Genomic DNA, 26,769 nt, shown 5'->3' with positions numbered 1-26,769 from the left:
GGTCGTTATGACGATGTTACTGGTCGTTATGACGATGTTACTGGTCGTTATGACGATGTTACTGGTCGTTATGACGATGTTACTGGTCGTTATGACGATGTTACTGGTCGTTATGACGATGTTACTGGTCGTTATGACGATGTTACTGGTCGTTATGACGATGTTACTGGTCGTTATGACGATGTTACTGGTCGTTATGACGATGTTACTGGTCGTTATGACGATGTTACTGGTCGTTATGACGATGTTACTGGTCGTTATGACGATGTTACTGGTCGTTATGACGATGTTACTGGTCGTTATGACGATGTTACTGGTCGTTATGACGATGTTACTGGTCGTTATGACGATGTTACTGGTCGTTATGACGATGTTACTGGTCGTTATGACGATGTTACTGGTCGTTATGACGATGTTACTGGTCGTTATGACGATGTTACTGGTCGTTATGACGATGTTACTGGTCGTTATGACGATGTTACTGGTCGTTATGACGATGTTACTGGTCGTTATGACGATGTTACTGGTCGTTATGACGATGTTACTGGTCGTTATGACGATGTTACTGGTCGTTATGACGATGTTACTGGTCGTTATGACGATGTTACTGGTCGTTATGACGATGTTACTGGTCGTTATGACGATGTTACTGGTCGTTATGACGATGTTACTGGTCGTTATGACGATGTTACTGGTCGTTATGACGATGTTACTGGTCGTTATGACGATGTTACTGGTCGTTATGACGATGTTACTGGTCGTTATGACGATGTTACTGGTCGTTATGACGATGTTACTGGTCGTTATGACGATGTTACTGGTCGTTATGACGATGTTACTGGTCGTTATGACGATGTTACTGGTCGTTATGACGATGTTACTGGTCGTTATGACGATGTTACTGGTCGTTATGACGATGTTACTGGTCGTTATGACGATGTTACTGGTCGTTATGACGATGTTACTGGTCGTTATGACGATGTTACTGGTCGTTATGACGATGTTACTGGTCGTTATGACGATGTTACTGGTCGTTATGACGATGTTACTGGTCGTTATGACGATGTTACTGGTCGTTATGACGATGTTACTGGTCGTTATGACGATGTTACTGGTCGTTATGACGATGTTACTGGTCGTTATGACGATGTTACTGGTCGTTATGACGATGTTACTGGTCGTTATGACGATGTTACTGGTCGTTATGACGATGTTACTGGTCGTTATGACGATGTTACTGGTCGTTATGACGATGTTACTGGTCGTTATGACGATGTTACTGGTCGTTATGACGATGTTACTGGTCGTTATGACGATGTTACTGGTCGTTATGACGATGTTACTGGTCGTTATGACGATGTTACTGGTCGTTATGACGATGTTACTGGTCGTTATGACGATGTTACTGGTCGTTATGACGATGTTACTGGTCGTTATGACGATGTTACTGGTCGTTATGACGATGTTACTGGTCGTTATGACGATGTTACTGGTCGTTATGACGATGTTACTGGTCGTGTGACGATGTTACTGGTCGTTATGACGATGTTACTGGTCGTTATGACGATGTTACTGGTCGTTATGACGATGTTACTGGTCGTTATGACGATGTTACTGGTCGTTATGACGATGTTACTGCTTCGTTATGACGATGTTACTAGTCCGTTACTACAGTGTCATGGGTACTCTGCCGTCCCCCCCCCCCTGGTGTGTGCACAGTGCACGGGTCACAACTACTGTGAGACGCGCGATAAATCCTCAGCGTCTGCGACCCGTCGTAGCGTCAGGGCCTTCTGCAGCACCATGTTTTCCTCCAAGTAAACTGTAGCTCTTGCAGGGAAGTGTGTGTGTGTGTGTGTGTGTGTGTGTGTGTGTGTGTGTGTGTGTGTGTGTGTGTGTGGAGGACCGAGTCTGTGAGTGGGGATGTATTACAATACTGTATTATGTCATTGAGTATATATTACGGTACTGTATTCTGTCAGAGTATATATTTCAGTACTGTATTCTGTGAGTCTGTATTACAGCACTGTATTCTGTCATTTATTATTATTACAGTGCTGTATTATGTAAGTGAGAATGTATTACAGTGCTGTATTATGTAAGTGAGAATGTATTACAGTGCTGTATTATGTAAGTGAGAATGTATTACAGTGCTGTATTATGTAAGTGAGAATGTATTACAGTGCTGTATTATGTAAGTGAGAATGTATTACAGTGCTGTATTATGTAAGTGAGAATGTATTACAGTGCTGTATTATGTAAGTGAGAATGTATTACAGTGCTGTATTATGTAAGTGAGAATGTATTACAGTACTGTATTATATAAGTGAGAATGTATTACAGTGCTGTATTATGTAAGTGAGAATGTATTACAGTGCTGTATTATGTAAGTGAGAATGTATTACAGTGCTGTATTATGTAAGTGAGAATGTATTACAGTACTGTATTATATAAGTGAGAATGTATTACAGTGCTGTATTATGTAAGTGAGAATGTATTACAGTGCTGTATTATGTAAGTGAGAATGTATTACAGTGCTGTATTATGTAAGTGAGAATGTATTACAGTACTGTATTATATAAGTGAGAATGTATTACAGTGCTGTATTATGTAAGTGAGAATGTATTACAGTACTGTATTATATAAGTGAGAATGTATTACAGTGCTGTATTATGTAAGTGAGAATGTATTACAGTGCTGTATTATGTAAGTGAGAATGTATTACAGTGCTGTATTATGTAAGTGAGAATGTATTACAGTGCTGTAATATGTATGTATTAGAGTACTGTAATATGAGAGAATGTATTACAGTGCTGTATTATGTAAGTGAGAATGTATTACAGTGCTGTATTATGTAAGTGAGAATGTATTACAGTGCTGTATTATGTAAGTGAGAATGTATTACAGTGCTGTATTATGTAAGTGAGAATGTATTACAGTGCTGTATTATGTAAGTGAGAATGTATTACAGTGCTGTATTATGTAAGTGAGAATGTATTACAGTGCTGTATTATGTAAGTGAGAATGTATTACAGTACTGTATTATATAAGTGAGAATGTATTACAGTGCTGTATTATGTAAGTGAGAATGTATTACAGTGCTGTATTATGTAAGTGAGAATGTATTACAGTACTGTATTATATAAGTGAGAATGTATTACAGTGCTGTATTATGTAAGTGAGAATGTATTACAGTGCTGTATTATGTAAGTGAGAATGTATTACAGTGCTGTATTATGTAAGTGAGAATGTATTACAGTGCTGTATTATGTAAGTGAGAATGTATTACAGTGCTGTATTATGTAAGTGAGAATGTATTACAGTGCTGTAATATGTATGTATTAGAGTACTGTAATATGAGAGAATGTATTACAGTGCTGTATTATGTAAGTGAGAATGTATTACAGTGCTGTATTATGTAAGTGAGAATGTATTACAGTGCTGTATTATGTAAGTGAGAATGTATTACAGTACTGTATTATATAAGTGAGAATGTATTACAGTGCTGTATTATGTAAGTGAGAATGTATTACAGTGCTGTATTATGTAAGTGAGAATGTATTACAGTGCTGTAATATGTATGTATTAGAGTACTGTAATATGAGAGAATGTATTACAGTGCTGTATTATGTAAGTGAGAATGTATTACAGTACTGTATTATATAAGTGAGAATGTATTACAGTACTGTATTATATAAGTGAGAATGTATTACAGTGCTGTATTATGTAAGTGAGAATGTATTACAGTGCTGTATTATGTAAGTGAGAATGTATTACAGTGCTGTATTATGTAAGTGAGAATGTATTACAGTGCTGTATTATGTAAGTGAGAATGTATTACAGTGCTGTATTATGTAAGTGAGAATGTATTACAGTACTGTATTATATAAGTGAGAATGTATTACAGTACTGTATTATATAAGTGAGAATGTATTACAGTACTGTATTATATAAGTGAGAATGTATTACAGTACTGTATTATATAAGTGAGAATGTATTACAGTGCTGTAATATGTATGTATTAGAGTACTGTAATATGAGAGAATGTATTACAGTACTGTATTATATAAGTGAGAATGTATTACAGTGCTGTATTATGTAAGTGAGAATGTATTACAGTGCTGTATTATGTAAGTGAGAATGTATTACAGTGCTGTATTATGTAAGTGAGAATGTATTACAGTGCTGTATTATGTAAGTGAGAATGTATTACAGTGCTGTATTATGTAAGTGAGAATGTATTACAGTACTGTATTATATAAGTGAGAATGTATTACAGTGCTGTATTATGTAAGTGAGAATGTATTACAGTGCTGTATTATGTAAGTGAGAATGTATTACAGTGCTGTATTATGTAAGTGAGAATGTATTACAGTGCTGTATTATGTAAGTGAGAATGTATTACAGTGCTGTATTATGTAAGTGAGAATGTATTACAGTGCTGTATTATGTAAGTGAGAATGTATTACAGTGCTGTATTATGTAAGTGAGAATGTATTACAGTGCTGTATTATGTAAGTGAGAATGTATTACAGTGCTGTATTATGTAAGTGAGAATGTATTACAGTGCTGTATTATGTAAGTGAGAATGTATTACAGTGCTGTATTATGTAAGTGAGAATGTATTACAGTGCTGTATTATGTAAGTGAGAATGTATTACAGTGCTGTATTATGTAAGTGAGAATGTATTACAGTGCTGTATTATGTAAGTGAGAATGTATTACAGTGCTGTATTATGTAAGTGAGAATGTATTACAGTACTGTATTATATAAGTGAGAATGTATTACAGTGCTGTATTATGTAAGTGAGAATGTATTACAGTGCTGTATTATGTAAGTGAGAATGTATTACAGTGCTGTAATATGTATGTATTAGAGTACTGTAATATGAGAGAATGTATTACAGTGCTGTATTATGTAAGTGAGAATGTATTACAGTGCTGTATTATGTAAGTGAGAATGTATTACAGTGCTGTATTATGTAAGTGAGAATGTATTACAGTGCTGTATTATGTAAGTGAGAATGTATTACAGTGCTGTATTATGTAAGTGAGAATGTATTACAGTGCTGTATTATGTAAGTGAGAATGTATTACAGTGCTGTATTATGTAAGTGAGAATGTATTACAGTGCTGTATTATGTAAGTGAGAATGTATTACAGTGCTGTATTATGTAAGTGAGAATGTATTACAGTACTGTATTATATAAGTGAGAATGTATTACAGTGCTGTAATATGTATGTATTAGAGTACTGTAATATGAGAGAATGTATTACAGTACTGTATTATATAAGTGAGAATGTATTACAGTGCTGTATTATGTAAGTGAGAATGTATTACAATGCTGTATTATGTAAGTGAGAATTTAAAATGAATACTAAGCTCTGTGAATAAGAAATTATTACATCACTGTATTCTCTGAATCTAATTGTAATACATTACTGTATTCTGAGTCAGACTGTACTACAGTAATGTATTAATGTACTAGTAATTCCAACGGCACGCGGGCTGTGACCAGGTCAGCAGCAGCGGCTGTGACCAGGTCAGCAGCAGCGGCTGTGTCCAGGTCAGCAACAGCAGCAGCGGCTGTGACCAGGTCAGCAGCAGCAGCAGTGGTGGATGTGTCCAGGTCAGCAACAGCAGCAGCGGCTGTGACCAGGTCAGCAGCAGCGGCTGTGACCAGGTCAGCAGCAGCAGCAGTGGTGGATGTGTCCAGGTCAGCAGCAGCGGCTGTGTCCAGGTCAGCAACAGCAGCAGCGGCTGTGACCAGGTCAGCAGCAGCAGCGGCTGTGACCAGGTCAGCGGCAGCAGCAGCAGCAGCGGCTGTGTCCAGGTCAGCAGCAGCGGCTGTGACCAGGTCAGCAGCAGCAGCAGCAGCAGCAGCAGCAGCAGTGGTGGATGTGTCCAGGTCAGCAGCAGCGGCTGTGTCCAGGTCAGCAGCAGCGGCTGTGACCAGGTCAGCAGCAGCAGCAGTGGTGGATGTGTCCAGGTCAGCAACAGCAGCAGCGGCTGTGTCCAGGTCAGCAACAGCAGCAGCGGCTGTGTCCAGGTCAGCAACAGCAGCAGCGGCTGTGACCAGGTCAGCGGCAGCAGCAGCAGCAGTGGTGGATGTGTCCAGGTCAGCAGCAGCAGCAGTGGTGGATGTGTCCAGGTCAGCAGCAGCAGCAGTGGTGGATGTGTCCAGGTCAGCAGCAGCGGCTGTGACCAGGTCAGCAGCAGCAGCAGCGGCTGTGTCCAGGTCAGCAACAGCAGCAGCGGCTGTGTCCAGGTCAGCAACAGCAGCAGCGGCTGTGACCAGGTCAGCAGCAGCGGCTGTGTCCAGGTCAGCAGCAGCAGCAGTGGTGGATGTGTCCAGGTCAGCAGCAGCGGCTGTGACCAGGTCAGCAGCAGCGGCTGTGACCAGGTCAGCGGCAGCAGCAGCAGTGGTGGATGTGTCCAGGTCAGCAGCAGCGGCTGTGACCAGGTCAGCGGCAGCAGCAGCAGCAGCAGCAGCAGCAGCAGTGGTGGATGTGTCCAGGTCAGCAGCAGCGGCTGTGACCAGGTCAGCAGCAGCAGCAGTGGTGGATGTGTCCAGGTCAGCAGCAGCAGCAGTGGTGGATGTGTCCAGGTCAGCAGCAGCAGCAGTGGTGGATGTGTCCAGGTCAGCAGCAGCAGCAGTGGTGGATGTGTCCAGGTCAGCAGCAGCGGCTGTGACCAGGTCAGCAGCAGCAGCAGTGGTGGATGTGTCCAGGTCAGCAGCAGCAGCAGCGGCTGTGTCCAGGTCAGCAACAGCAGCAGCGGCTGTGTCCAGGTCAGCAGCAGCGGCTGTGACCAGGTCAGCAGCAGCGGCTGTGTCCAGGTCAGCAGCAGCGGCTGTGTCCAGGTCAGCAGCAGCAGCGGCTGTGACCAGGTCAGCGGCAGCAGCAGCAGCAGTGGTGGATGTGTCCAGGTCAGCAGCAGCGGCTGTGTCCAGGTCAGCAGCAGCGGCTGTGACCAGGTCAGCAGCAGCGGCTGTGACCAGGTCAGCAGCAGCGGCTGTGTCCAGGTCAGCAGCAGCGGCTGTGTCCAGGTCAGCAGCAGCGGCTGTGACCAGGTCAGCAGCAGCGGCTGTGTCCAGGTCAGCAGCAGCAGCGGCTGTGTCCAGGTCAGCAGCAGCAGCAGTGGTGGATGTGTCCAGGTCAGCAGCAGCAGCAGTGGTGGATGTGTCCAGGTCAGCAGCAGCGGCTGTGACCAGGTCAGCAGCAGCGGCTGTGTCCAGGTCAGCAGCAGCGGCTGTGACCAGGTCAGCAGCAGCAGCAGTGGTGGATGTGTCCAGGTCAGCAGCAGCAGCAGTGGTGGATGTGTCCAGGTCAGCAGCAGCGGCTGTGTCCAGGTCAGCAGCAGCAGCAGTGGTGGATGTGTCCAGGTCAGCAGCAGCAGCAGTGGTGGATGTGTCCAGGTCAGCAGCAGCGGCTGTGTCCAGGTCAGCAGCAGCAGCAGTGGTGGATGTGTCCAGGTCAGCAGCAGCAGCAGTGGTGGATGTGTCCAGGTCAGCAGCAGCAGCAGTGGTGGATGTGTCCAGGTCAGCAGCAGCGGCTGTGTCCAGGTCAGCAGCAGCAGCAGTGGTGGATGTGTCCAGGTCAGCAGCAGCAGCAGTGGTGGATGTGTCCAGGTCAGCAGCAGCAGCAGCAGCAGCAGTGGTGGATGTGTCCAGGTCAGCAGCAGCAGCAGTGGTGGATGTGTCCAGGTCAGCAGCAGCAGCAGTGGTGGATGTGTCCAGGTCAGCAACAGCAGCAGCGGCTGTGACCAGGTCAGCAGCAGCAGCAGTGGTGGATGTGTCCAGGTCAGCAACAGCAGCAGCGGCTGTGTCCAGGTCAGCAGCAGCAGCAGTGGTGGATGTGTCCAGGTCAGCAGCAGCGGCTGTGTCCAGGTCAGCAGCAGCGGCTGTGACCAGGTCAGCAGCAGCAGCAGTGGTGGATGTGTCCAGGTCAGCAACAGCAGCAGCGGCTGTGACCAGGTCAGCAGCAGCAGCGGCTGTGACCAGGTCAGCAGCAGCGGCTGTGACCAGGTCAGCAGCAGCGGCTGTGACCAGGTCAGCAGCAGCGGCTGTGACCAGGTCAGCAGCAGCGGCTGTGACCAGGTCAGCAGCAGCGGCTGTGACCAGGTCAGCAGCAGCAGCAGCAGTGGTGGATGTGTCCAGGTCAGCAGCAGCGGCTGTGACCAGGTCAGCAGCAGCAGCAGTGGTGGATGTGTCCAGGTCAGCAGCAGCAGCAGTGGTGGATGTGTCCAGGTCAGCAGCAGCGGCTGTGACCAGGTCAGCAGCAGCGGCTGTGTCCAGGTCAGCAGCAGCAGCAGTGGTGGATGTGTCCAGGTCAGCAGCAGCGGCTGTGACCAGGTCAGCAGCAGCAGCGGCTGTGACCAGGTCAGCGGCAGCAGCAGCAGCAGCAGCAGTGGTGGATGTGTCCAGGTCAGCAGCAGCGGCTGTGTCCAGGTCAGCAGCAGCAGCAGTGGTGGATGTGTCCAGGTCAGCAGCAGCAGCAGTGGTGGATGTGTCCAGGTCAGCAGCAGCGGCTGTGACCAGGTCAGCAGCAGCAGCAGTGGTGGATGTGTCCAGGTCAGCAGCAGCAGCAGTGGTGGATGTGTCCAGGTCAGCAGCAGCGGCTGTGTCCAGGTCAGCAACAGCAGCAGCGGCTGTGACCAGGTCAGCAGCAGCAGCAGTGGTGGATGTGTCCAGGTCAGCAGCAGCAGCAGTGGTGGATGTGTCCAGGTCAGCAGCAGCAGCAGTGGTGGATGTGTCCAGGTCAGCAACAGCAGCAGCGGCTGTGTCCAGGTCAGCAGCAGCAGCAGCGGCTGTGACCAGGTCAGCAGCAGCAGCAGTGGTGGATGTGTCCAGGTCAGCAGCAGCGGCTGTGACCAGGTCAGCGGCAGCAGCAGCAGCAGCAGCAGCAGCAGCAGTGGTGGATGTGTCCAGGTCAGCAGCAGCGGCTGTGACCAGGTCAGCAGCAGCAGCAGCAGCAGCAGTGGTGGATGTGTCCAGGTCAGCAGCAGCGGCTGTGTCCAGGTCAGCAGCAGCAGCAGCGGCTGTGACCAGGTCAGCAGCAGCGGCTGTGACCAGGTCAGCAGCAGCGGCTGTGTCCAGGTCAGCAGCAGCAGCGGCTGTGTCCAGGTCAGCAACAGCAGCAGCGGCTGTGTCCAGGTCAGCAGCAGCGGCTGTGTCCAGGTCAGCAGCAGCAGCAGTGGTGGATGTGTCCAGGTCAGCAGCAGCGGCTGTGTCCAGGTCAGCAGCAGCAGCAGCGGCTGTGACCAGGTCAGCAGCAGCGGCTGTGTCCAGGTCAGCAACAGCAGCAGCGGCTGTGTCCAGGTCAGCAGCAGCGGCTGTGACCAGGTCAGCAGCAGCGGCTGTGACCAGGTCAGCAGCAGCAGCAGTGGTGGATGTGTCCAGGTCAGCAGCAGCGGCTGTGTCCAGGTCAGCAGCAGCAGCGGCTGTGACCAGGTCAGCAGCAGCAGCAGCGGCTGTGACCAGGTCAGCAGCAGCAGCAGCAGTGGTGGATGTGTCCAGGTCAGCAGCAGCAGCAGTGGTGGATGTGTCCAGGTCAGCAGCAGCAGCGGCTGTGTCCAGGTCAGCAGCAGCAGCGGCTGTGACCAGGTCAGCAGCAGCGGCTGTGTCCAGGTCAGCAGCAGCGGCTGTGACCAGGTCAGCAGCAGCGGCTGTGTCCAGGTCAGCAGCAGCGGCTGTGACCAGGTCAGCAGCAGCGGCTGTGTCCAGGTCAGCAGCAGCAGCAGTGGTGGATGTGTCCAGGTCAGCAACAGCAGCAGCGGCTGTGACCAGGTCAGCAGCAGCGGCTGTGACCAGGTCAGCAGCAGCAGCAGCAGCGGCTGTGTCCAGGTCAGCAGCAGCGGCTGTGTCCAGGTCAGCAGCAGCAGCAGCGGCTGTGTCCAGGTCAGCAGCAGCAGCAGCAGCAGCAGCAGCGGCTGTGACCAGGTCAGCAGCAGCAGCGGCTGTGACCAGGTCAGCAGCAGCGGCTGTGTCCAGGTCAGCAACAGCAGCAGCGGCTGTGTCCAGGTCAGCAACAGCAGCAGCGGCTGTGTCCAGGTCAGCAACAGCAGCAGCGGCTGTGTCCAGGTCAGCAACAGCAGCAGCGGCTGTGACCAGGTCAGCAGCAGCAGCAGCAGCAGCAGCAGCAGCAGCAGCAGCGGCTGTGACCAGGTCAGCAGCAGCGGCTGTGTCCAGGTCAGCAGCAGCGGCTGTGTCCAGGTCAGCAACAGCAGCAGCGGCTGTGACCAGGTCAGCAGCAGCAGCGGCTGTGACCAGGTCAGCAGCAGCAGCAGTGGTGGATGTGTCCAGGTCAGCAGCAGCAGCAGTGGTGGATGTGTCCAGGTCAGCAGCAGCAGCAGTGGTGGATGTGTCCAGGTCAGCAGCAGCAGCAGTGGTGGATGTGTCCAGGTCAGCAGCAGCGGCTGTGACCAGGTCAGCAGCAGCGGCTGTGACCAGGTCAGCGGCAGCAGCAGCAGCAGTGGTGGATGTGTCCAGGTCAGCAGCAGCAGCAGCAGCAGCAGCGGCTGTGACCAGGTCAGCAGCAGCAGCAGCAGCAGCAGCAGTGGTGGATGTGTCCAGGTCAGCAGCAGCAGCAGCAGTGGTGGATGTGTCCAGGTCAGCAGCAGCAGCAGCGGCTGTGACCAGGTCAGCAGCAGCGGCTGTGACCAGGTCAGCGGCAGCAGCAGCAGTGGTGGATGTGTCCAGGTCAGCAGCAGCAGCGGCTGTGACCAGGTCAGCAGCAGCGGCTGTGACCAGGTCAGCGGCAGCAGCAGCAGCAGCGGCTGTGACCAGGTCAGCAGCAGCAGCAGCAGCAGCAGTGGTGGATGTGTCCAGGTCAGCAGCAGCAGCAGTGGTGGATGTGTCCAGGTCAGCAGCAGCAGCAGCAGTGGTGGATGTGTCCAGGTCAGCAGCAGCAGCAGTGGTGGATGTGTCCAGGTCAGCAGCAGCAGCAGTGGTGGATGTGTCCAGGTCAGCAGCAGCAGCAGTGGTGGATGTGTCCAGGTCAGCAGCAGCAGCAGTGGTGGATGTGTCCAGGTCAGCAGCAGCAGCAGTGGTGGATGTGTCCAGGTCAGCAGCAGCAGCAGTGGTGGATGTGTCCAGGTCAGCAGCAGCAGCAGTGGTGGATGTGTCCAGGTCAGCAGCAGCAGCAGTGGTGGATGTGTCCAGGTCAGCAGCAGCAGCAGCAGTGGTGGATGTGTCCAGGTCAGCAGCAGCAGCAGCAGTGGTGGATGTGTCCAGGTCAGCAGCAGCAGCAGTGGTGGATGTGTCCAGGTCAGCAGCAGCAGCAGTGGTGGATGTGTCCAGGTCAGCAGCAGCAGCAGTGGTGGATGTGTCCAGGTCAGCAGCAGCAGCGGCTGTGACCAGGTCAGCAGCAGCGGCTGTGACCAGGTCAGCAGCAGCAGCAGTGGTGGATGTGTCCAGGTCAGCAGCAGCGGCTGTGACCAGGTCAGCGGCAGCAGCAGCAGCAGCAGTGGTGGATGTGTCCAGGTCAGCAGCAGCAGCAGTGGTGGATGTGTCCAGGTCAGCAGCAGCGGCTGTGTCCAGGTCAGCAGCAGCGGCTGTGACCAGGTCAGCAGCAGCGGCTGTGACCAGGTCAGCAGCAGCGGCTGTGACCAGGTCAGCAGCAGCGGCTGTGACCAGGTCAGCAGCAGCGGCTGTGACCAGGTCAGCGGCAGCAGCAGCAGCAGCGGCTGTGACCAGGTCAGCGGCAGCAGCAGCAGCAGCAGTGGTGGATGTGTCCAGGTCAGCAGCAGCAGCAGTGGTGGATGTGTCCAGGTCAGCAGCAGCAGCAGTGGTGGATGTGTCCAGGTCAGCAGCAGCAGCGGCTGTGACCAGGTCAGCAGCAGCAGCAGTGGTGGATGTGTCCAGGTCAGCAGCAGCGGCTGTGACCAGGTCAGCAGCAGCAGCAGCAGCAGTGGTGGATGTGTCCAGGTCAGCAGCAGCGGCTGTGACCAGGTCAGCAGCAGCAGCAGTGGTGGATGTGTCCAGGTCAGCAGCAGCAGCAGCAGCAGCAGCAGTGGTGGATGTGTCCAGGTCAGCAGCAGCAGCAGCAGCAGCAGTGGTGGATGTGTCCAGGTCAGCAGCAGCAGCAGCAGCAGCAGCAGTGGTGGATGTGTCCAGGTCAGCAGCAGCAGCAGCAGCAGTGGTGGATGTGTCCAGGTCAGCAGCAGCAGCAGCAGTGGTGGATGTGTCCAGGTCAGCAGCAGCAGCAGCAGCAGCAGCAGCGGCTGTGACCAGGTCAGCAGCAGCAGCAGTGGTGGATGTGTCCAGGTCAGCAACAGCAGCAGCGGCTGTGACCAGGTCAGCAGCAGCGGCTGTGTCCAGGTCAGCAGCAGCAGCAGTGGTGGATGTGTCCAGGTCAGCAACAGCAGCAGCGGCTGTGTCCAGGTCAGCAGCAGCAGCAGCAGCAGCAGTGGTGGATGTGTCCAGGTCAGCAGCAGCAGCGGCTGTGTCCAGGTCAGCAGCAGCAGCAGTGGTGGATGTGTCCAGGTCAGCAACAGCAGCAGCGGCTGTGACCAGGTCAGCAGCAGCGGCTGTGTCCAGGTCAGCAGCAGCAGCAGCAGCGGCTGTGTCCAGGTCAGCAGCAGCAGCAGCAGTGGTGGATGTGTCCAGGTCAGCAGCAGCAGCAGTGGTGGATGTGTCCAGGTCAGCAGCAGCAGCAGTGGTGGATGTGTCCAGGTCAGCAGCAGCGGCTGTGTCCAGGTCAGCAGCAGCAGCAGTGGTGGATGTGTCCAGGTCAGCAGCAGCGGCTGTGACCAGGTCAGCAGCAGCAGCAGTGGTGGATGTGTCCAGGTCAGCAGCAGCAGCAGTGGTGGATGTGTCCAGGTCAGCAGCAGCGGCTGTGACCAGGTCAGCAGCAGCGGCTGTGTCCAGGTCAGCAGCAGCAGCAGTGGTGGATGTGTCCAGGTCAGCAGCAGCAGCAGTGGTGGATGTGTCCAGGTCAGCAGCAGCAGCAGTGGTGGATGTGTCCAGGTCAGCAGCAGCAGCAGTGGTGGATGTGTCCAGGTCAGCAGCAGCAGCAGTGGTGGATGTGTCCAGGTCAGCAGCAGCAGCAGTGGTGGATGTGTCCAGGTCAGCAGCAGCAGCAGTGGTGGATGTGTCCAGGTCAGCAGCAGCAGCAGTGGTGGATGTGTCCAGGTCAGCAGCAGCAGCAGTGGTGGATGTGTCCAGGTCAGCAGCAGCAGCAGTGGTGGATGTGTCCAGGTCAGCAGCAGCAGCAGTGGTGGATGTGTCCAGGTCAGCAGCAGCAGCAGCAGTGGTGGATGTGTCCAGGTCAGCAGCAGCAGCAGTGGTGGATGTGTCCAGGTCAGCAGCAGCAGCAGTGGTGGATGTGTCCAGGTCAGCAGCAGCAGCAGTGGTGGATGTGTCCAGGTCAGCAGCAGCAGCAGTGGTGGATGTGTCCAGGTCAGCAGCAGCAGCAGTGGTGGATGTGTCCAGGTCAGCAGCAGCAGCAGTGGTGGCTGTGTCCAGGTCAGCAGCAGCAGCAGCAGCGGCTGTGACCAGGTCAGCAGCAGCAGCGGCTGTGTCCAGGTCAGCAGCAGCAGCGGCTGTGTCCAGGTCAGCAGCAGCGGCTGTGTCCAAGTCAGTAGCAGCAGCAGCAGTGGTGGATGTGTCCAGGTCAGCAACAGCAGCAGCGGCTGTGACCAGGTCAGCGGCAGCAGCAGCAGCAGCAGCAGTGGTGGATGTGTCCAGGTCAGCAGCAGTGGTGGTGGTGGTGGTACACTCACTGTGTCGGAATGTCCGTCATTCTGGCTAGCCTGTGTTTCCCCCCACACCACACCACACCGCCCCGCCTCCTTCTTGTTCTCACACAACACCTGCCTCCCACCTTCTGCTGCTCCTGCTGCAGTAGGTGTCTGCCCTGGACCGATGTATGGTTAGGCCAGCCTGTGTGTGTGTGTGTGTGTGTGTGTGTGTGTGTGTGTAATTAGCGAGGTGTACGTACGTGGCCCGGGGAACACAGCAGAGCAGCCAGGTGGGGAAACAGGAATTCCATGTACAAAAAATCGTTATCGTGACGAGTCTTGAGGGTATTATTTTGGACGTTTCCTGCTGGTGTTGAGACGTCGGCGGGTCGTACATGGCTGACGTGGTTAGGTTATCCGTGCTGGTCGAGGGCAGCCACCACAGCGCACCACCCTACGACCCTCCAGCAACGTATGATGGCCTGACCCCCTTCATGAGACCCCCTCAGAGCCAGGTGTCGTACCTTGGTGGTGGAAGGGTCGCACCGCTGTGGCCAGGGTTCTCAGCGTCGTGCGTGCCTGCTCACGGTGTTAGCGAAGGTGTCTGCTGGAGTACGGCTGCCGGGAGCAACAAGGGCCACACGTACCCGACATCCACGAATGTAGCCACTAACGGGCCCCGGGATCTGCTCACGGCTCGCCAGCATCATGGTAATTAAAGCTAATTAAGACTCCTCTCCTGCCGAGCCAGGTTTCACACAACCTGATAAACAAATGACCCAGGTTTAAGCGCAGCACCAAACACGCCGCTAATTATGGTAGCCTTCCGCCATGAATTATTCAAGCTGGTGGTGGACTGGGGTCCCGCAGGGCCACACGTTCGCTCCATCCACGTACTCACCAACTGGACCCCGGCCCAGAGCTCTAGTGTCCCCACCTGGGCCACAGTGGCCGCACACTGCTACAGTGTGTGTGTGTAGTGTGTGTGTGTGTGTGTGTGTGTGTGTGTGTGTGTGTGTGTGTGGTCATCATCACCACAGGTGGTGGTGGTGGATGGTGATGGTCAGGTGTTGGTGTGGTGCCCAGACCCCAGCCCGACCAGGTCAGGAGACGTCACCTCTTGAGTACGACGCTACGACCCTTGGCTTTTCACCTGACCCTCTAGAGTGAGGAAGGTCAAAGGTCGTCATACCCAAGAGTCGCACCGTCGTGCTCAAGGATCGCACCGTCGTGCTCAAGGGTCGTACCGTCGTGCTCGAGTCGTACCGTCGTGCTCAAGGGTCGTACCGTCGTGCTCAAGGGTCGTACCGTCGTGCTCAAGGGTCGTCGTGTCGTGTTCAAGGGTCGTACCGTCGTACTCAAGGGTCGTACCGTCGTGCTCAAGGGCCATACCGTCGTACTCATGGGTCGTTACATCGTGTCGTTGGGTAATGAGTACCTCGTGTGACGTACACACTGATGTCGTAATGTGTTGCATACGTGGGCCTGAGCCCACAAGGAAGGTGGCCTGGCTGACGGTGGGTAGCAAGACCCCATGACGGTGGGCATGCCCGCCCCACAGTCACTGTGGGTAGGAGGAGGGAGGCTCGCTGACTGCCTCCTGCCTGGTGGGAGGAGGAGGAGAATTCCCCGTACAGTTTGCGTTCTCCTTTCATAATTACCGAGTCTTGATTACTTGTGTTGATTCATGCATTGACTGAAGACGTACATGGACGTATGTCGTGTACATACTGTCCCCAGCCCAGCTCTGATCACTGGCCCCTCACCTGGTCACTTCGTCTGCCATCTTAAGATCCTGTGTTTTCCTTCACAATGGTGGCAATGTTTTCACGCCTCCGTCATCGGCCAGACCCGCCACCTCCGACGCCGTTTTCCTTGCACAGTTTTCCCCGCTCTTTCCAGCGTGTCCATGAGCCTCCGTGATCTGCTAGCATTAATGAACTAGTTACACCATACATCCACCCCAGTGCACCATACATAAGTTAGTGTGTCGTGTGTAGTTACGAGGGAGTGTGGCAGTGTCGTGTGTAGTACGAGGGAGTGTGGCAGTGTCGTGTGTAGTTACGAGGGAGTGTGGCAGTGTCGTGTCTACGTAGTTACGAGGGAGTGTGGCAGTGTCGTGTGTAGTTACGAGGGAGTGTGGCAGTGTCGTGTGTAGTTACGAGGGAGTGTGGCAGTGTCGTGTGTAGTTACGAGGGAGTGTGGCAGTGCCGTGTGTAGTTACGAGGGAGTGTGGCAGTGTCGTGTGTAGTTACGAGGGAGTGTGGCAGTGTCGTGTGTTGTTACGAGGGAGTGTGGCAGTGTCGTGTCGTAGTTACGAGGGAGTGTGGCAGTGTCGTGTGTAGTTACGAGGGAGTGTGGCAGTGTCGTGTGTAGTTACGAGGGAGTGTGGCAGTGTCGTGTGTAGTTACGAGGGAGTGTGGCAGTGTCGTGTGTAGTTACGAGGGAGTGTGGCAATGTCGTGTGTAGTTACGAGGGAGTGTGGCAGTGTTGTGTGTAGTTACGAGGGAGTGTGGCAGTGTTGTGTGTAGTTACGAGGGAGTGTGGCAGTGTTGTGTGTTGTTACGAGGGAGTGTGGCAGTGTCGTGTGTAGTTACGAGGGAGTGTGGCAGTGTTGTGTGTAGTTCCGAGGGAGTGTGGCAGTGTCGTGTGTAGTTACGAGGGAGTGTGGCAGTGTCGTGTGTAGTTACAAGGGAGTGTGGCAGTGTCGTGTGTAGTTACGAGGGAGTGTGGCAGTGTTGTGTGTAGTTCCGAGGGAGTGTGGCAGTGTCGTGTGTAGTTACGAGGGAGTGTGGCAGTGTTGTGTGTAGTTACGAGGGAGTGTGGCAGTGTCGTGTGTAGTTACGAGGGAGTGTGGCAGTGTCGTGTGTAGTTACGAGGGAGTGTGGCAGTGTTGTGTGTAGTTACGAGGGAGTGTGGCAGTGTCGTGTGTAGTTACGAGGGAGTGTGGCAGTGTCGTGTGTAGTTACGAGGGAGTGTGGCAGTGTTGTGTGTAGTTACGAGGGAGTGTGGCAGTGTTGTGTGTAGTTACGAGGGAGTGTGGCAGTGTCGTGTGTAGTTACGAGGGAGTGTGGCAGTGTTGTGTGTAGTTACGAGGGAGTGTGGCAGTGTTGTGGAGTGTGGTGGTTGCCTGTCATGCCTTGGTCAAGTTTCGTGCTTCGTTTCATGTTGTAGTGTTCTCCTTTGGTTGTTCTCTACCTACATCTCTCGAAGAGAACTGTTCACTGTGTACGTCAACGATCAGTTTGAAAACACTTTAAGAATGGTTGTGATCAAGTCACCCCGTACTCTTCTCTCTTGCAAGGTGGGCATGAATTTAAGGCCTCCCAGCCTTTTCCCAGTAAGTCTACCTCCCTTGATTCTGTTCCATCCATGTTGCTCTCCTCACCACCTTCTCGGTTGGCACTTTGTGCTTGTGTGTGTGTGTGTGTGTGTGTGTGTGTGTGTGTGTGTGTGTGTGTGTGTGTGTGTGTGTGTGTGTTCCTGCGTTCGTCATGAGGTAGTAGTGAGGAAGGATCAGGTTGTCATGAGCGAGTTTACCTTGATTAAGATGACACGTCGTAAGGTCATCATACCATTGCCTCGTCTGTATACCGGTAACAAAGCGGTGTGAGGGAACACATCATGAGAAGATGGTGGTGGGTCAGGCGCCCACCACTACCCCTCCCTCACTCGTGAGGTGGGTCGCTATCACCCACCCATCTCGCAACCCGTCTGCTGGGACCTGCCCGGAATATTGTTGTGTCATGCTGGCAAGGGTCAGGGGCCACGCTGACTGTGGCGTGGCCCACCCCAGCCGCTGGTGCTGAGGTGGGCCACGCTGACTTGTGGTGTGGCCCACCCCGGGCCCTGGTGGTGAGATGGGCTGAGAAGAAGCTACAGTTCAGTTGGTGGGTGTGGGGGTGGGTGTGGGGGAACAAGTATGTGGGGAGGGAGTCTGGTAACCACAAGGGTATGGACATAGTGGCCACCAGGGACCAACATGATCCAGGAACACCACTGAGGGCCCGTCCTGTGTCAGGGGCCCCGTCCTGTGTCAGGGGCCCCGTCCTGTGTCAGGGGCCCGTCCTGTGTCAGAGGCCCGTCCTGTGTCAGGGGCCCGTCCTGTGTCAGGGGCCCGTCCTGTGTCAGGGGCCCGACCTGTGTCAGGGGCCCCGTCCTGTGTCAGGGGCCCGTCTTGTGTCAGGGCCCGACCTGTGTCAGGGCCCGTCTTGTGTCAGGGCCCGACCTGTGTCAGGGCCCGTCTTGTGTCAGGGCCCGACCTGTGTCAGGGCCCGTCTTGTGTCAGGGCCCGTCTTGTGTCAGGGGCCCGTCCTGTGTCAGGGGCCCGTCCTGTGTCAGGGGCCCCGTCCTGTGTCAGGGGCCCCGTCCTGTAGCGGCCATACATTACCTGGAGGCCAAGGGTCTGCCTTATCACTGGCCATATCACCAGAGCACCACATGTGTTGTCCCCACTCCCTCTTCTCACGTGATGATGGTGTCATGAAAGATTCACATGTTACTGTTGTGGTTCACGTCAGTAATGGTTGTTTGTCTGCCTCCACAGGGACCTGAGCAAGAACAAGGGCCTCGGCCTGTCTGCCGACGTGTTCAACAACCTGCCTAACCTCAACAGTTTGTGAGTATTGCTTCTCTCCCTGAGTCACCCCTCTCTCCCTCCACACTATTATGAGTAGGGTCACTGCCTCCGATACCGAGTCGAGGCTTCACCGTGAGTTCACTGGTAAGTGTAGATAGCGCTTCGCATGGCGAGTCGAGGCTTCACCGTGGGTGGAATGGTAATTGGTGGGAGTGCTTTTGCATCGCGACTCAAGGCTCCACATTTGAGTTCATTGGTAAGTAAGGGTAGTTAGTGGTGTGCCTTTATACTGTAGACGGGAGAGAGAGAGAGAGAGAGAGAGAGAGAGAGAGAGAGAGAGAGAGAGAGAGAGAGAGAGAGAGAGAGAGAGAGAGTTATTTCATCTTGAAGCTGTCCGTCATTTACCAGGTCAAGCTTCACCAAGACTGAGTCTGGCTTGGGTTTATGTAAATGATGACCACCACCTGTGTTCTCGGGGCTCCAGTAATGCGTGTGTGTGTCCACGCTGTGTTGGGTGGGTGGGTGATGGCTGAGTGTACGTGTAACATGTGTAACACCAGGTGGCATCAATATTGTGTACCTTACACATGTTGATGATGCAGTTAACGGTGTAATTAACTGGTCCTTCTGTAATAACTGTGCCTTTTTTGTTTATTTCTTGTTGGTTGTATTGATGGGACACTGTCGTGTTGCCAGGAGTCGTGTCCCACTGTGAGAGTGGGCACCTAGATGATGGTGTAGTAATGATGTATGGGTGTAGGTGTATTTGATACTGTGGGTGTATGTGAGGCCACAGTGGATGAGATGGGGTTGTTATTGTAGCTGGGTACACAGGTTTGGTTGTAATAAAGGCGGGTGTAGTGAGGCCACAGTGGATGGGATGGGGTTGTTATTGTAGCTGGGTACACAGGTTTGGTTGCAAACGAGGCGGGTGTAGTGCCCAACTGCAACTTGGGGACGAGGGATCTGTGGTGGCAAGAGGTGGTGGTGGGCGGCGAAGCTGGGGTATATAGGTTCCTCCCAACCCGCTGGAGGTGATGGGTGCAGGTGATGGCTAGAGGTGGTGGGTTTAGGTGATGGCTGGAGGTGGTTGGTGTAGGTGATGGCTGGAGGTGATGGGTGCAGGTGATGGCTGGAGGTGTGGTGGTGTGAGGGGTGTAGGTGATGGGTGCAGGTGATGGGTGTAGGTGATGGGTGCAGGTGATGGCTGGAGGTGTGGTGGTGTGTGGGGTGGAGGCAGATCCTGCACCTGGTGTGTGTGTGTGGCAGGCAGCAGGACCTGGCGGGGCAGCCACAGGTCAGGCTGGGAGGTGGTGGAGTTCAGGTGGAGGGAGTCAAGTCTTCAGTCAACATGGAGTGGAGAGAGGAGAGGTGGAGGCTTGATGCCTGCAGGTGTGTGTGTGTATGTGTGTGTGTGTGTGTGTGGTATGCCTTACAGTCGTTATGGTATAATGTGTTGTGCCTGCCTGGTCCACAGGTTGGGTGGATGTTATGTTGGCAGACCCTGGTGTTACGGCCGGGGGGAGGGGGGGAGATATGTAGGTTGAGCCGGGGGATATGTGGTTGTATGTAAGTAGAGCTAAAGGATATGAGGGTTTATGTAGTTAGAGCTAAAGGATATGTGGGTGTATGTAGGTAGAGCCTGGAGGATATGTGGGTGTATGTAGGTAGAGCCTGGAGGATATGTGGGTGTATGTAGGTAGCGCCTGGAGGATATGTGGGTGTATGTAGGTAGAGCTGGAGGATATGTAGGTGGAGCCTGGAGGATATGTGGGTGTATGTAGGTAGAGCCTGGAGGATATGTAGGTGTATGTAGGTAGAGCTGGAAGATATGTGAGTGTATGTAGGTAGAGCCTTGAGGATATGTGGGTGTATGTAGGTGGAGCCGGAGGATATGTGGGTGTATGTAGGTAGAGCTGGAGGATATGTGGGTGTATGTAGGTAGAGCCTGGAGGATATGTGGGTGTATGTAGGTAGAGCCTGGAGGATATGTGGGTGTATGTAGGTAGAGCCTGGAGGATATGTGGGTGTATGTAGGTAGAGCTGGAGGATATGTGGGTGTATGTAGGTAGAGCTGGAGGATATGTGGGTGTATGTAGGTAGAGCTGGAGGATATGTGGGTGTATGTAGGTAGAGCTGGAGGATATGTGGGTGTATGTAGGTAGAGCCTGGAGGATATGTGGGTGTATGTAGGTAGAGCCGGAGGATATGTGGGTGTATGTAGGTAGAGCCTGGAGGATATGTGGGTGTATGTAGGTAGAGCCTGGAGGATATGTGGGTGTATGTAGGTAGAGCCTGGAGGATATGTGGGTGTATGTAGGTAGAGCTGGAGGATATGTGGGTGTATGTAGGTAGAGCCTGGAGGATATGTGGGTGTATGTAGGTAGAGCTGGAGGATATGTGGGTGTATGTAGGTAGAGCTGGAGGATATGTGGGTGTATGTAGGTAGCGCCTGGAGGATATGTGGGTGTATGTAGGTAGAGCTGAAGGATATGTGGGTGTATATAGGTAGAGCTGGAGGATATGTGGGTGTATGTAGGTAGCGCCTGGAGGATATGTGGGTGTATGTAGGTAGAGCCTGGAGGATATATGGGTGTGTTTAGGTAGAGCTGGAGGATATGTGGGTGTATGTAGGTAGCGCCTGGAGGATATGTGGGTGTATGTAGATAGAACTAAACGATATGAGGGTGTATGTAGGTAGCGCCTGGAGGATATGTGGGTGTATGTAGGTAGAGCCTGGAGGATATATGGGTGTGTGTAGGTAGAGTGGAGGATATGTGGATGCATGTAGGTAGAGCCTGGAGGATATATTGGTGTATGTAGGTAGAGCCGGAGGATATGTGGGTGCATGTAGGTAGAGCTGGAGGATATGTGGGTGCATGTAGGTAGAACCGGAGGATATATGGGTGTATGTAGGTAGAGCGTGGAGGATATGTGGGTGTATGTAGGTAGAGCCTGGAGGATATGTTGGTGTATGTATGTAGAGCTTGGGGGATATGTGAGTGTATGTAGTTAGAGCCTGGAGGATATGTGGGTGTAGCGCCGGGGGGATGGGGACGGTGTATGGCATGATAGTAAGTGTATACCACGAGGAGTGTGGGTCATGATGGCTGGTGTGTTTTTGCGCATGACGTAAGCAGCGGATGTGTGTGTGTGTGTGTGTGTTTGTGTGTGTGTGTGTGTGTGTGTGAGTTTGTTATCTTATTTTGTTTCACGAGACAAACAGAGTGAGGCTGCCCTGGTGTGCGGCTCTACGTTGACTGGCTGAACGGGTGAGTGACATCCATGTGGTGCGATGTAGGAGCGAGACACACATATGTTTGTGTGTTCCTATGATACAGATGGAAGGGTCAGGTGGGCCAGTATAGCGGCTGTGTGTATGGCTGGGTCGTGTTGTGTGATGCTGGGGGCGCCCTGCTGTCTGCCACCATCACTGTAACCCACCCACCACCCACCCCATCCTCTACCCTGAGGCTCTCCTACCCGTCCCTACCCATAACCAGGCTCCCCTACCCTCCTCCCTACCCATAACCAGGCTCCCCTACCCTCCTCCCTACCCATAACCAGACTCCCCTACCCTCTTCCCTACCCATAACCAGGCTCCCCTACCCTCTTCCCTACCCATAACCAGGCTCCCCTACCCTCTTCCCTACCCATAACCAGGCTCCCCTACCCTCTTCCCTACCCATAACCAGGCTCCCCTACCCTCTTCCCTACCCATATCCAGGCTCCCCTACCCTCTTCCCTACCCATCACCAGGCTCCCCTACCCTCTTCCCTACCCATAACCAGGCTCCCCTACCCTCTTCCCTACCCATCACCAGGCTCCCCTACCCTCTTCCCTACCCATAACCAGGCTCCCCTACCCTCTTCCCTACCCATAACCAGGCTCCCCTACCCTCTTCCCTACCCATAACCAGGCTCCCCTACCCTCTTCCCTACCCATCACCAGGCTCCCCTACCCTCTTCCCTACCCATAACCAGGCTCCCCTACCCTCTTCCCTACCCATCACCAGGCTCCCCTACCCTCTTCCCTACCCATAACCAGGCTCCCCTACCCTCTTCCCTACCCATAACCAGGCTCCCCTACCCTCTTCCCTACCCATAAATAGGCTCCCCTACCCTCTTCCCTACCCATAACCAGGCTCCCCTACCCTCTTCCCTACCCATAACCAGGCTCCCCTACCCTCTTCCCTACCCATAAATAGGCTCCCCTACCCTCTTCCCTACCCATAACCAGACTCCCCTACCCTCTTCCCTGCCCATAACCAGGCTCCCCTACCTTCTTCCCTACCCATAACCAGGCTCCCCTACCCTCTTCCCTACCCATAACCAGACCCCCCTACCCTCTTCCCTACCCATAACCAGGCTCCCCTACCCTCTTCCCTACCCATAACCAGGCTCCCCTACCCTCTTCCCTACCCATAACCAGGCTCCCCTACCCTCTTCCCTACCCATAAATAGGCTCCCCTACCCTCTTCCCTACCCATAACCAGACTCCCCTACCCTCTTCCCTGCCCATAACCAGGCTCCCCTACCTTCTTCCCTACCCATCACCAGGCTCCCCTACCCTCTTCCCTACCCATCATCAGGCTCCCCTACCTTCTTCCCTACCCATCACCAGGCTCCCCTACCCACACCGTGACCAGTATGTTGTGGATGGTCTGCGTCAGCAGTGCTCTGGTGGAGGGTCTGCCCGTACCCCTGGTGCAGGAGGCGCCAGTCCTCCATGGTGGGATGACCAGCTGCTGGGCCCCGCCCCGCCCCGCCCCGTCCTCGTCAACCATAACGTCTTCGTCCAGCACACGTGACCTTCACCTTGAGCACATGACCAGTGTTGTGGTGGTGTAGCACTCGGTCACTACCCTGCCCTGCCCTCCCTGCACCTGGGCAGGAACCCCTGCTTACACCACCACTGTGGCAGGGGTCAACCTCCCCCATCATGACGCCAGCAAGATATACTGGTGTCGGGGACCTGATGAATGATGAGCATGATGATCATGATGATATTGATGATAATGATGATCATGATAATATTGATGATAATGATGATCATGATAATATTGATGATGATCATGATTATATTGATATTGATGATCATGATTATATTGATATTGATGATGATCATGATTATATTGATATTGATGATGATATTGATATTGATGATCATGATTATATTGATATTGATGATGATCATGATTATATTGATATTGATGATGATCATGATTATATTGATATTGATGATGATCATGATTATATTGATATTGATGATGATCATGATTATATTGATGATGATGATCATGATATTGATGATGATATTGATGATGATCATGATGATATTGATGATGATGATCATGATGATATTGAAGATGATGATATTGATGATGATGATGATATTGATGATGATGATGATATTGATGATGATGATCATGATGATATTGATGATGATCATGATAATATTGATGATGATATTGATGATGATCATGATAATATTGATGATGATCATGATGATATTGATGATCATGATAATATTGATGATGATGATGATCATGATGATATTGATGATGATCATGATTATATTGATATTGATGATGATCATGATTATATTGATATTGGTGATGATCATGATTATATTGATATTGATGATGATCATGATTATATTGATATTGATGATGATCATGATTATATTGATATTGATGATGATCATGATTATATTGATATTGATGATGATCATGATTATATTGATATTGATGATGATCATGATTATATTGATGATGATCATGATGATATTGATGATCATGATAATATTGATGATGATCATGATGATATTGATGATGATCATGATTATATTGATATTGATGATGATCATGATTATATTGATATTGGTGATGATCATGATTATATTGATATTGATGATGATCATGATTATATTGATATTGATGATGATCATGATTATATTGATGATGATGATCATGATGATATTGATGATGATGATGATCATGATATTGATGATCATGAAGATGGTGATCATGATGATATTGATGATGATGATCATGATGATATTGATGATGATCATGATGATATTGATGATGATCATGATAATATTGATGATGATGATGATGATAATATTGATGATGATCATGATAGATATTGATGATGATCATGATGATATTGATGATGATCATGATAATATTGATGATGATCATGATAATATTGAATGATGATCATGATAATATTGATGATGATCATGATGATATTGATGATGATCATGATAATATTGATGATGATCATGATAATATTGATGATATTGATGATGATCATGATATTGATGATGATAATGATGATGATATTGATGATGATCATGATAATATTGATGATGATCATGATATATATGATGATCATGATGATATTGATGATGATCATGATAATATTGATGATGATCATGATAATATTGATGATGATCATGATAATATTGATGATGTCATGATAATATTGATGATGATCATGATAATATTGATGATGATCATGATAATATTGATGATGATCATGATGAATGATGATGATGATATTGATGATGATCATGATAATATTGATGATGATCATGATGATATTGATGATGATCATGATAATATTGATGATGATCATGATAATATTGATGATGATCATGATGATATTGATGATGATCATGATAATATTGATGATGATCATGATGATATTGATGATGATCATGATAATATTGATGATGATCATGATGATGATGATCATGATAATATTGATGATGATCATGATAATATTGATGATGATCATGATATTGATGATCATGATATTGATGATGATCATGATAATATTGATGATGATCATGATAATATTGATGATGATCATGATATGATGATGATCATGATAATATTGATGATGATCATGATAATATTGATGATGATCATGATAATATTGATGATGATCATGATGATATTGATGATGATCATGATAATATTGATGATGATCATGATAATATTGATGATGATCATGATAATATTGATGATGATCATGATAATATTGATGATGATCATGATAATATTGATGATGATCATGATAATATTGATGATGATCATGATAATATGATGATGATCATGATAATATTGATGATGATCATGATATTGATGATGATCATGATAATATTGATGATGATCATGATATATTGATGATGATCATGATATTGATGATGATCATGATAATATTGATGATGATCATGATAATATTGATGATGATCATGATGATCATGATGATATTGATGATGATCATGATGATCATGATGATATTGATGATGATCATGATAATATTGATGATGATCATGATAATATTGATGATGATCATGATAATATTGATGATGATCATGATGATATTGATGATGATCATGATGATCATGATGATATTGATGATGATCATGATAATATTGATGATGATCATGATAATATTGATGATGATCATGATGATATTGATGATGATCATGATAATATTGATGATGATCATGATAATATTGATGATGATCATGATAATATTGATGATGATCATGATAATATTGATGATGATCATGATGATATTGATGATGATCATGATAATATTGATGATGATCATGATAATATGATGATGATCATGATGATATTGATGATGATCATGATAATATTGATGATGATCATGATAATATTGATGATGATCATGATAATATTGATGATGATCATGATGATATTGATGATGATCATGATAATATTGATGATGATCATGATAATATTGATGATGATCATGATAATATTGATGATCATGATGATATTGATGATCATGATGATATTGATGATGATCATGATAATATTGATGATGATCATGATAATATTGATGATGATCATGATGATATTGATGATGATCATGATAATATTGATGATGATCATGATAATATTGATGATGATCATGATAATATTGATGATCATGATGATATTGATGATGATCATGATAATATTGATGATGATCATGATAATATTGATGATGATCATGATGATATTGATGATGATCATGATAATATTGATGATGATCATGATAATACTGATGATGATCATGATGATGATGATCATGGTAATTCCTTGCCCCGGGGGATTTCCCTCACTATATTGATTGTGACATTGTGTGGTGTTGATAGTGATCAGAGCTGGTAGAGGGAAGTGTACACAGTTATAGTGTTGATCATCCTATGGCTTCTACTTCCGGGCCTGACCTGGAGGGAATGTGGAAAGTCCAGATAACCATTATGAAGATGTTTACTGTGTAGAAGGTGAAGGTAATTAAGGTAAGGCAAGGTTGTAGGGGAGGTTTACACCTCCGTTTACCTCTGATCAACATTGGTCATATTGATATCCATGTGGCACACTCCGATGGTTAGTGTTTAGATGTGAAGTAGCAATTAGAGTTTTGTTTAACTGTCGACCTGTAAACTGTGTGTGTGTGTGTGTGTGTGTGTGTGTGTG

General features: G+C 49.9%; 1 protein-coding gene across 1 annotated transcript in view; it reads left to right on the top strand.

The window, feature by feature from the left end:
* Positions 1–26,769, top strand: part of LOC139766047 (leucine-rich repeats and immunoglobulin-like domains protein 3) — a 290,521-nt gene that overhangs the window by 162,563 nt on the left and 101,189 nt on the right. The window contains exon 2 of the mRNA XM_071694188.1: positions 18,228–18,299. Within this exon, the coding sequence (XP_071550289.1) occupies positions 18,228–18,299 (72 nt within the window). The remainder of the gene's footprint in view (positions 1–18,227; positions 18,300–26,769) is intronic.

This window comes from Panulirus ornatus, chromosome 56, assembly GCF_036320965.1.
Source record: "Panulirus ornatus isolate Po-2019 chromosome 56, ASM3632096v1, whole genome shotgun sequence".
NCBI lineage: Eukaryota > Metazoa > Arthropoda > Malacostraca > Decapoda > Palinuridae > Panulirus > Panulirus ornatus.
Note: the sequence above shows the minus strand (reverse complement) of the source record. Positions and strands in the feature narration are given on the sequence as shown.